Here is an 11,170-nt window from a genome sequence, read left to right as displayed (position 1 = left end):
CTTAAATACCACAGTGTATTGCTGTTATAGTTGGTGTTGAATATTTATTATCAAAGTCTGGATTCTTCCGATGAACTATATATAAAAGGACGACAAGTTCTTTGACATACCCCCTATTTCATCAAATTTCTGTTCAGACACTTTTGACGCTTTGAGTAGCAGCAAGCTATTAAATACCGAATAATTTGGGAAATTAATAATCCATGTGCAGATGAAGTTGGTATATTGCTACTAACATTGGGGAAATTAAAATTGTAGAGTTTGTCATAGATTCTGGTACTTAGATGACCAAGTATGTCACATTTCAAGGAATAAATCTGAGCCTCGAGGGGGAGGAAGCCATGTCTGTTGTTTCTTTAATTTATAGTTCTTTTTAGCTACTAGTGATTCATCGAATGCGACTAGAGCACTATTATAAACGCATGTGTTGTTTTACTTTCCGTTTTTTGTTTTCTTTTTGTCATGATGATGTATTTCTTCCACATTCCTTTTTGATGGACCTTGATGTCCTCTGTTTTTATTAATATATTCGCCTGCTATACTTTACACCACATAGTTTTACCTGATGCTTGAGGAAAGAATCAATTTTAGGAGATTTATTTGTAAAATATGTATAATCTTAAGTATGTGCCTGTCCTACGTAAGGAGCCTGTAATTCAGTGGTTGTCGTTGTTCATGTGTTACATATTTGTTTTTCGTTCATTGTTTTGTACATAAACCAAGTCGTTAGTTTTCTCGTTTGAATTTTTTTCATTGTAATTTCATGACTTTTTATAGATGACTATGCGGTATGGGTTTTCCTCATTGTTGAAAGCCGTACGAAAACTGCAGTTGTTAATTTCTGTGTCATTTGGTCTCTTGTGTAGAGTTGTCTCACTGGCAACCATACCACATCTTCTTTTTCATATAGTTATATCATAGATGTAATACTCATATCATGAACTATCAAACACTGTGAAAACCTACATATACAGTCTTCTGCAATGCCAACAGTCCATCAGCTTCAAACAGCTCAATAAATTCACCATTAAAGTCTTGTTCGATTTGAATTAAATTTTCAACTAAACTGTCAACTTCTTTATCATCTACGTATATTTCAGACGATTTTCTTTCTATCATTTCTGTCACTTTGATCTTCTTTATTTCCTTAATGTTGCTTGTTCGTTTTTCGTGTGTGTATCGTCCTATCTTTATAGCTGTAAGTGTCAAAGGGAAAATATTTTAATTAAAAATAGAGAAAACTACATGGTCTTATATCCATCCCTATTTATGAAATTATTCCGTACTTGTTTAACCATAGAATATATCTTAATGTTTTTAGTATAATGTGAACAAGCTAGCTCCATTTATATGGAAAAAATAATTGTTATTATTATTTTTGAAATTTTAAATTGGACACTTTCTTTTCATTCATTAAATTAAAAAGAAAGCTTCACTCAATATTCATGAAAAATTGAAAAATGATTCATTAAGTTATTGATGTCAAAAACTTAATCCATAGACTGAACGTTAATGTTGATACAGACATCAAGGGAATGCAAAATCGATATATGTCGCTTCCGCTACAGAGTCGCAGGCTGGCCATAAAAAAAATAGCACAACTTTGGTTAATACACACCTCAATACAAAAGAAATCAGAGGTTTATTTTATTGCGTGTGTACCTTTTATTCAATTTGGATTGACTTGTATTTTGTTTCTTTTAGTAAAGAGGTAAAATCCGTTTGGAGATTGATAGTATTTCTCCAGTTCTAGTTGTTTGCTCAGATATTGAGTTAAACATGGGAATTTAAAAATAACTACATATAATCTTACACTGTTAGTGTTAAACTGGTGGGACCCGTATGTAATGAATTGACTATAATGAGAATCAAACTATAAACAAATGTTTTAGTCATCATACATTGAACCTTTTCAGAAATAAAGTTATAAAAATAATTTATCATCCATGCATAAACACGAGTAGTGAAAATGTATCTCGCACAAAAAGATCCAAATAACGAAAGCATTAGGAAGATAAATAAGAACAACAGAGACAAAAACTAAATGTCACACACAAACCAACGAGCAACAGAGACAACAACTAAATGTCATACACAACCTTTATTGCACAAATACCAAAGAGCAACGGAGACAGCAACTTCATGGCACACAAACGATAGAACAATAGGTGATGCCGGAAGAAACTGAATGGCACACACAATCCACATGACAACAGAGACTAATTTTAAGGCAACTTGATTGCACACAAACCCCGGTGAAACTTAATTGCACAAAAACGAAAGAACAATTAAATGGCACACAAACCAAAGAGCATCAGAGACAACCCTTATTGGCATAAAAAACCAAAGAGCAACGTAATGGCACACAAACTAAAGGGCAACTTTATGGCACACAAACCAGAGTTCAGTTTAATGGCACACAAACCAAAGAGCAACAGAGACAACAACTTACAAGCACATACACCAACGAGCAACAGAGACAAGAACTAACTGACACATCAACCAAAGAGCGATAGAAAACAACAACTTAATGGCACACAAACCAAAGAGCAACATATACAACAACTTAATGATACACACAAACCAAAAAAGCAACAGAGACAACAACTTAATGGTACACACAAATCAAACAGCAACAAAGACAACAACTGATTTGTACGCAAACCAAAGAGCAACAGAGACATTAACTTGATGGCACATAAACCAATGAGCAACAGAGACAACAACTAAATGATACACATAAACCAAGAGCAACAGAAACAACAACTTGATGGCACACAAACCGAAGAGCAACAGAGACAATACGTTATTGGCACACAAACAAAAGTGCAACAGAGACATCAACTTGATGGCACACAAACCGAAGAGCAACAGAGACAATATGTTATTGGCACACAAAAAAAAGTGCAACAGAGACATCAACTTGATGGCACACAAACCAAAGAGCAACGGATTCAACAACGTCATGGCACTCAATTAAAAATACATCTACAGGTTTTATTGTATGTCCTCCAAAGATGAGTGTCTATATAGTGTCAAGCATGATCTTATTATACAAATATACGCAAACGAATTGGCTAACTAGGTAAAAGACCGGACTTTGTCGTATCCGTCTGTTTCCCATCCATCCTTTTATTTCTAGTATTATCTTACATTATATTGAATTCAAATCAACTTGCAATTATTTGGCCATTCCATAGGTCCCCGAAAGCGAAAGCGGATAATCTTTTTACTTGCAATCTAGACCCGTATGACCAAAGGCAGCACAATTCAAATGAGCGAAAACTTACCATCATGAGACATTCCTACTGCCAAACACTTTTGATATCTACAGTATGAGCAAGACATTCTTTTACCACCTCCAAGTTTACATTTCTTGTCCTTTAGGCATTTGTATTCTTCTTTTCTTCTTCATTTTAACAATGCAACGACGAAAAAATCCCTGTGAAAAATGCATGTAAAAATGTAACATGTGTCACTCCTTCAATATTTTGTTTGGCACGTTTTAAGCAGAAACTCTTATCTCTTCGGAGCATTTAAGTCACCCCCGCTACACATGTGGCAGCCGTCGTGTTGTTCATATTATTACAAAGCTGGTAAATAATCTAATTTGGTAGGTCGCATTCATGAAAAGGGAACGGGAATGTAGCTACGAAATAAGAAACAAAACGATATCATCTGTGAAACGTGTGTGAAACAGATATTCCATAACGATGCCATATATCGTGAAGGCATCCGTAAAATTTATGAAGTGATGATTTCAATTCTTGGTTTAGAAAAGGTCGCAATTGGGAAGCTGAAATCATCTCTTTTGTCGTAAAGTTTTGTTTTCAACCGACCCTCCGTTTTCCTACTTTCCTAAAATAAATACCACTGTGAAATTTTATAGAAAATTTTGTTTGTGCATAAAATTTGAATGAGGCCATACAAATAAAAATAGAATAGTAAAATAAGTCATCATCATCACCATCACAATCATTGTCGTCATCATCATATAACAGGCTTATGTAACTTTGTACGCCAGACGCACATTCCGTCTACAAGAGACCTATCAGTGACGATCTACTTAGAATGTTTAACAGCCAAATAAAGTTCTAAAAAGGTTTGCTAATACGGCTTAAGTGTTAGAACCTCAATGCTAAGTTGATGCATGATCGTCATTTTTGTTTCATTTTAAAAAATCGACAAATAAATAAACTCATCATAGATACCAGGATTGGAATTTTATATTTACGCCAGACGCGCGTTTCGTCTACAAAAAGACTCATCACTGAAGGTCGAATAAAAAAAAGTTAAGTCGACAAACATTGAAACGTGTTGCCTTCTTGTGAACCTACCTTACATGGTTCACATGTATTTGCACCATAATGCCATCCCGATGCCTTTTCTTCACAAACTCGACATGGAGGTAACGAGCTGCTGTCTGGTGGACAATTTCCCCCATTTTTTATGAATGTCTTGCACACCATTGGAACCTTCTTCGTTTTCAGTAAATCCGCTATCTACAGAACCAGCTGAACTTTGAGGTGAGAAATCATCTGTTTCTATAATCGTCTGTATCATTTCTACTGGAGTGATCAAACCACATGCTGTCGCCATAATGTTATATATTTTCGCCGTATGTCTAATATCTAAAACAAAAGAAAAAAACAGTTACAAATAAATTTTATGCGACCAAAGCTCTTTTCTAAATTAACTTCATGAATGCTAAAAATAGACATCTTCTGAAAGCCAATGATATGTAAGAACCGGTACAATCGATAAGCTATATGACAGAAAAGGACCTTTAAAATAGAAAAGTCCTTTAAGTGTCAACTTAACCTGAGGAAGTTAGGATCTTAGATTCTTAAAAAATTCATCATTCTATAAAGGGACATTTTGGAAAAGTAATATAAACCAGATGCTCCGCAGGGGCGTAGCTTTATACGACCGCAGAGGTTGAACCCTGAACGGTTGGGGCAAGTATGGACACAACATTCAAGCTGGATTCAGCTCTAAATTTGGATTGTGATTGAATAGTTGACACAGCATAGGTTTTCTGACACAGAATGAATGTGTTCTAATGAACTTAAAATTTTTGTTTTCTCTTAGAGCAATTCACTATGCTGTTGAATATTAATCCTCTCAAAAAAAAGTTTGAAGAAATTTTCTTTTTATTTATGAAATTTCAAATGAGAAAAATTGAACCCAATTTTTTTAATCACATCCCCCTTTCCCTTATTCCAAAACTAATCTCAATTAAAATTTCTAATGGAGTTTGCAACAATAACTACTCATTTAAATACATCATAAAATATTAAGATGTAAAAAAAACTGCTTGTTATCACTGAATGGTTAAGATTATTTTAATTTATCAGTTGGTAGTAAAAAGTGAATATACATTGTATATTATATATAACAAAGATTTAAGTTGATTCTAAACAAAGAAAGATAACTCCAATTAAAAAAATTCTTGCTATTTCACAATATTGTGCAATTAGATATTTCTTGCTTACTATTCTGGACAAAGAAAGATAACTCTAATTTAAAAAAAAAATTTGCTATTTCACAGTATTGTGCAATTAGATATTTCTTCCCATTGCACAATACTGTGCAATTGAAAGTCTTGCTATTGCACAATACTGTGAAAATTGAAGATTTCTTGCTATTGTGCAATACCATACAATGGAAAATTTCTTGCTATTGCACAATACTTAAAATATAATAATTTTAGATCCTGATTTGGACCAACTTGAAAACTGGGCCCATAATCAAAAATCTAAGTACATGTTTGGATTCAGCATATCAAAGAACCCCAAAATTTCAATTTTTGTTAAAATCAAACTAAGTTTAATTTTGGACCCTTTGGACTTTAATGTAGACCATATGAAAACAGGACCAAAAATGAAGAATCTACATACACAGTTAGATTTGGCATATCAAAGAACCCCATTTTATTCAATTTTTGATGAAATCAAACAAAGTTTAATTTTGGACCCCGATTTGGACCAACTTGAAAACTGGGCCAATAATCAAGAATTTAAGTACATTTTTAGATTCAGCATATCAAAGAACCCAACCGATTCATTTATTGTCAAAATCAAACTAAGTTTAATTTTGGACCCTTTGGACCTTAATGTAGACCAATTTGAAATCGGGACCAAAAGTTAAGAATCTACATACACAGTTAGATTCGGCATATCAAAGAACCCCAATTATTCAATTTTGATTGAAATCAAACAAAGTTCAATTTTGGACCCTTTGGGCCCCTTTTTCCTAAACTGTTGGGACCAAAACTCCCAAAATCAATACCAACCTTCCTTTTATGGTCATAAACCTTGTGTTTAAATTTCATAGATTTCTTTTTACTTATACCAACGTTATGGTGCGAAAACCAAGAAAAATGCTTATTTGGGTCCCATTTGGCCCCTAATTCCTAAACTTTTGGGACCTTAACTCCCAAAATCAATACCAACCTTCCTTTTGTGGTCATAAACATTGTGTTTAAATTTCATTGATTTCTATTTACTTAAACTAACGTTATTGTGCGAAAACCAAGAATAATGCTTATTTGGGCCCTTTTTGGCCCCTAATTCCTAAACTGTTAAAACCAAAACTCCCAAAATCAATCCCAACCTTTCTTATGTGGTCATAAACCTTGTGTCAAAATTTCATAGATTTCTATTAACTTAAACAAAAGTTATAGTGCGAAAACCAAGAAAATGCTTATTTGGGCCCTTTTTGGCCCCTTATTCCTAAAATGTTGGGACCAAAACTCCCAAAATCAATACCAACCTTCCTTTTGTGGTCATAAACCTTGTGTTAAAAATTTCATAGATTTCTATTCACTTTTACTAAAGTTAGAGTGCGAAAACTAAAAGTATTCGGACGCCGACGACGACGACGACGCAGACGACGCCAACGTGAAAGCAATATACGGACTAAAATTTTTCAAATTTTGCGGTCGTATAAAAATCACACCATTCCAAAGGTACTGTTAATGCTTTTCTAGAAGACGGACAGTCTAGACGCAGTCCCGAAGTATTGACTACTTTGGTAACGTTTCGCTTGTAGACTGATAGTCAACGAGCAGTCCCGAAATACTGTTTACTGATATTATGATTCCTAGTAAACTGACAGTCCACCAACAGGCCCGAAGTACTGACTACTGATTTAATGATTCCTAGTAGACTGATAGTCCACAAGCAGGCCCGAGGTATTGACTACTGGTATAAATGATTCCTAGTAGACTGACAGTCCACCAGCAGGCCCGATGTACTGACTACTGGTATAATGATTCCTAGTAAACTGACAGTCCACCAGCAGGCCAGAAGTACTGACTACTGATATAATGATTCCTAGTAAACTGACAGTCCAACAGCAGGCCCGAGGTACTGACTACTGGTATAATAATTCCTAGTAGACTGAAAGTCCATCAGCAGGCCCAAAGTACTGACTACTGGTATAATGTTTCCTAGTAGACTGACAGTCCACCAGCAGGCCCGAAGTACTGACAACTGGTATAATGATTCCTAGTAGACTGACAGTCCACAAGCAGGCAAGAAGTACTGACTACTGATATAATGATTCCTAGTAGACTGACAGTCCACCAGCAGGCCCGAGGTACTGACTACTGGTATAATGATTCCTAGTAGACTGACAGTCCACCAGCAGGCCCGAGGTACTGACTACTGGAATAATGATTCCTAGTAGACTGGCCCGAGGTACTGGCTACTGGAATAATGATTCCTAGTAGACTGACAGTCCACCAAGCAGGCCCGAGGTTACTGACTACTGATATAATGATTCCTAGTAGACTGACAGTCCACCAGCAGGCTCGAGGTACTGACTACTGATATAATGATTCCTAGTAGACTGACAGTCCACCAGCAGGCCCGAGGTACTGACTTCTGATATAATGATTCTTAGTAGACTGACAGTCCAACAGCAGGCCCGAAGTACTGACTACTGGTATAATGATTCCTAGTAAACTGACAGTCCACCAACAGGCCCGAGGTACTGACTACTGGTATAATGATTCCTAGTAGACTGACAGTCCACCCAGCAGGCTCGAGGTACTGACTACTGATATAATGATTCCTAGTAGACTGACAGTCCACCAACAGGCCCGAGGTACTGACTACTGGTATAATGATTCCTAGTAGACTGACAGTCCACCAACAGGCCCGAGGTACTGACTACTGGTATAATGATTCCTAGTAGACTGACAGTCCACAAACAGGCCCGAGGTACTGACTACTGGTATAATGATTCCTAGTATACTGACAGTCCACCAACAGGCCCGAGGTACTGACTACTGGTATAATGATTCCTAGTAGACTGACAGTCCACCAACAGGCCAGAAGTACTGACTACTGGTATAATGATTCCTAGTAGACTGACAGTCCCACAAACAGGCCCGAGGTACTGACTACTGATATAATGATTCTTAGTAGACTGACAGTCCACCAGCAGGCTCGAGGTACTGACTACTGGTATAATTATTCCTAGTAGACTGACAGTCCACCAGCAGGCTCGAGGTACTGACTACTGATATAATGATTCCTAGTAGACTGACAGTCCACCAGCAGGCTCGAGGTACTGACTACTGATATAATGATTCTTAGTAGACTGACAGTCCACCAGCAGGCTCGAGGTACTGACTACTGGTATAATGATTCCTAGTAGACTGACAGTCCACCAGCAGGCTCGAGGTACTGACTACTGGTATAATGATTCCTAGTAAACTGACAGTCCACCAACAGGCCCGAGGTACTGACTACTGGTATAATGATTCTTAGTAGACTGACAGTCCAACAGCAGGCCCGAGGTACTGACAACTGGTATAATGATTCCCTAGTAGACTAAAAGTCCACCAGCAGGCCCGAAGTACTGACTACTGATGTAATGATTCCTAGTAAACTGACAGTCCACGAGCAGGCCCGAGGTACTGACTACTGGAATAATGATTCCTAGTAAACTGACAGTCCACGAGCAGGCCCGAAGTACTGACTACTGGTAAAATGATTCCTAGTAAACTGACAGTCCACCAACAGGCCCGAAGTACTGACTACTGGTATAATGATACCTAGTAGACTGACAGTCAACCAGCAGGCCCGAGGTACTGACTACTGATATAATGATTCTTAGTAGACTGACAGTCCAACAGCAGGCCCGAGGTACTGACAACTGGTATAATGATTCCTAGTAGACTAAAAGTCCACCAGCAGGCCCGAAGTACTGACTACTGATGTAATGATTCCTAGTAAACTGACAGTCCACGAGCAGGCCCGAGGTACTGACTACTGGAATAATGATTCCTAGTAAACTGACAGTCCACGAGCAGGCCCGAAGTACTGACTACTTGTAAAATGATTCCTAGTAAACTGACAGTCCACCAACAGACCCCGAAGTACTGACTACTGGTATAATGATTCCTAGTAGACTGACAGTCCACCAGCAGGCCCGAGGTACTGACTACTGAAATAATGATTCCTAGTAGACTGGCCCGAGGTACTGACTACTGGAATAATGATTCCTAGTAAACTGACAGTCCACGAGCAGGCCCGAAGTACTGACTACTGGTAAAATGATTCCTAGTAAACTGACAGTCCACCAACAGGCCCGAAGTACTGACTACTGGTATAATGATTCCTAGTTAACTGACAGTCCACCAGCAGGCCCGAAGTACTGACTACTGATATAATGATTCTAAGTTCACTGATAGTCCACCAGCAGTGCCAAAGTACTGACTTCTGAGTTAATAATTCTTAGTAGACTGATAGTCCAGCAGCACCGGTTTGGTAAATAAAAAGCTTACTTGTCATTTATTGAAACTATTTTTTTTTTATTAATTTGGTGCTGCTATATGTTGTTAAACTGTTAAATGTCTCTATGGTAACTTTATATGTATGTTAGCCGTTTTATCGGTGTTTATATAGAACTAGTACCTGCTTGTTTCAACTGAATTTGAAAACTTTTCTCAAATTACTATTATAAGTTTCATTTTACAAGATTTTGGCCACTTTTAAACTATCAACTATAAAGGTGATGTGTTTAACCAGTTAAATAAAGATCTGTAAGATTATATACCATCAACAATGATCAATGTCGTTTTTCTTTATGATGACTGATTGAATGGCTCATACAGGTACAGAACATACCCGTAGCCAGGGAGTTCGGGGGGTTCGGACGACCCCCCCCCCCTTGAAAACAAATAAGCACTGTTAAAGTCAATGTTCTGTTCGAATTGTGACTGTTAAAGTCGAGTTTGTGAGTCCAACGAACAACCCCCCCCCCCCCCCCCCCCCCCCCCCCCTTTTTGGAAATTCCTGGCTACGGGCCTGTAGAATATCTTTCTTTGAAAGACAAAACATTGTTAAAGGCCGTATGGTGATCTTAAGTTGTCTGTGTCATTTTATATATTTTAAAGTCTCTTGTGGGGAGTTGTCTCGTTGTCAATTATGATGTCACATCTTGTAGATGTGTACGGTTTGCTTCTTAAAAGAGCTATTACTTGTCTAGAGCATGATCTATTAATAGCCTAAAAAAGTTCCGTGTTAGATTTATTAACAAAACTAAAATATATTTACTCAAATTAATGCTAAGATATATGTTTTTTTTAGCAGAACCACAATGAATCTTTAAAACTATTTTCCGTAGTATTAGTACACTATATGTTCGTATACAATGTTTGTATAAAGGTCGTCATCGTTAATATCGATCCGGTTCAAAAGGTGGAATTATATTCTTACGACACATTCATACACTACAAATAAGTTATTAAATATCCTGTTGATTATCACATAAGGAAACATTTTGTTAATTTTATAGTAATAATAATAAATTTTACTCTATGTATGAATAAACTTACCAAATTATTTTCGTGTTATCTCAGGCCAATAAGTGTATGATCACGTGACTTTGACGTAATAATTGTTTACCTGAACGGTCTAGTTATTAAATAACGTACTACATTGTGAACTTGGAATATTGTATGATCATTTAGAACATGTAAAGTGCTCTCGACCAATCAAAGTGTAGCATTTGATGTTCCCTGATTGTGAAGAATGAACCTTAGTCTAGGGATATACTGTTTAACTATTTATACAATTTGCACCTGTCCTTAGTCAGGAATCTGATGTACAGTAGTTGTCGTTTGTTTAGGCCTAAAAAAAAAAGATATGTGTTT

At 36.8% G+C, this 11,170-nt stretch overlaps 1 protein-coding gene across 1 annotated transcript; it reads right to left on the bottom strand.

The window, feature by feature from the left end:
- Nucleotides 1-966: 966 nt before the first annotated feature.
- Nucleotides 967-10,952, bottom strand: LOC139506026 (retinoic acid receptor alpha-like; the record flags this gene model as incomplete). Its single annotated transcript, XM_071295316.1, is given in 4 exon segments — nucleotides 967-1,196; nucleotides 3,291-3,442; nucleotides 4,338-4,631; nucleotides 10,853-10,952. Coding segments are annotated over 2 exon segments (288 nt in total), but the record flags the coding sequence as incomplete, so codon positions are not given.
- Between the last annotated feature and the right edge of the window lie 218 nt (nucleotides 10,953-11,170).

The sequence above is a fragment of the Mytilus edulis genome, unplaced genomic scaffold (genome assembly GCF_963676685.1).
Source record: "Mytilus edulis unplaced genomic scaffold, xbMytEdul2.2 SCAFFOLD_1408, whole genome shotgun sequence".
Classification (NCBI taxonomy): Eukaryota; Metazoa; Mollusca; class Bivalvia; order Mytilida; family Mytilidae; genus Mytilus; species Mytilus edulis.
Note: the sequence above shows the minus strand (reverse complement) of the source record. Positions and strands in the feature narration are given on the sequence as shown.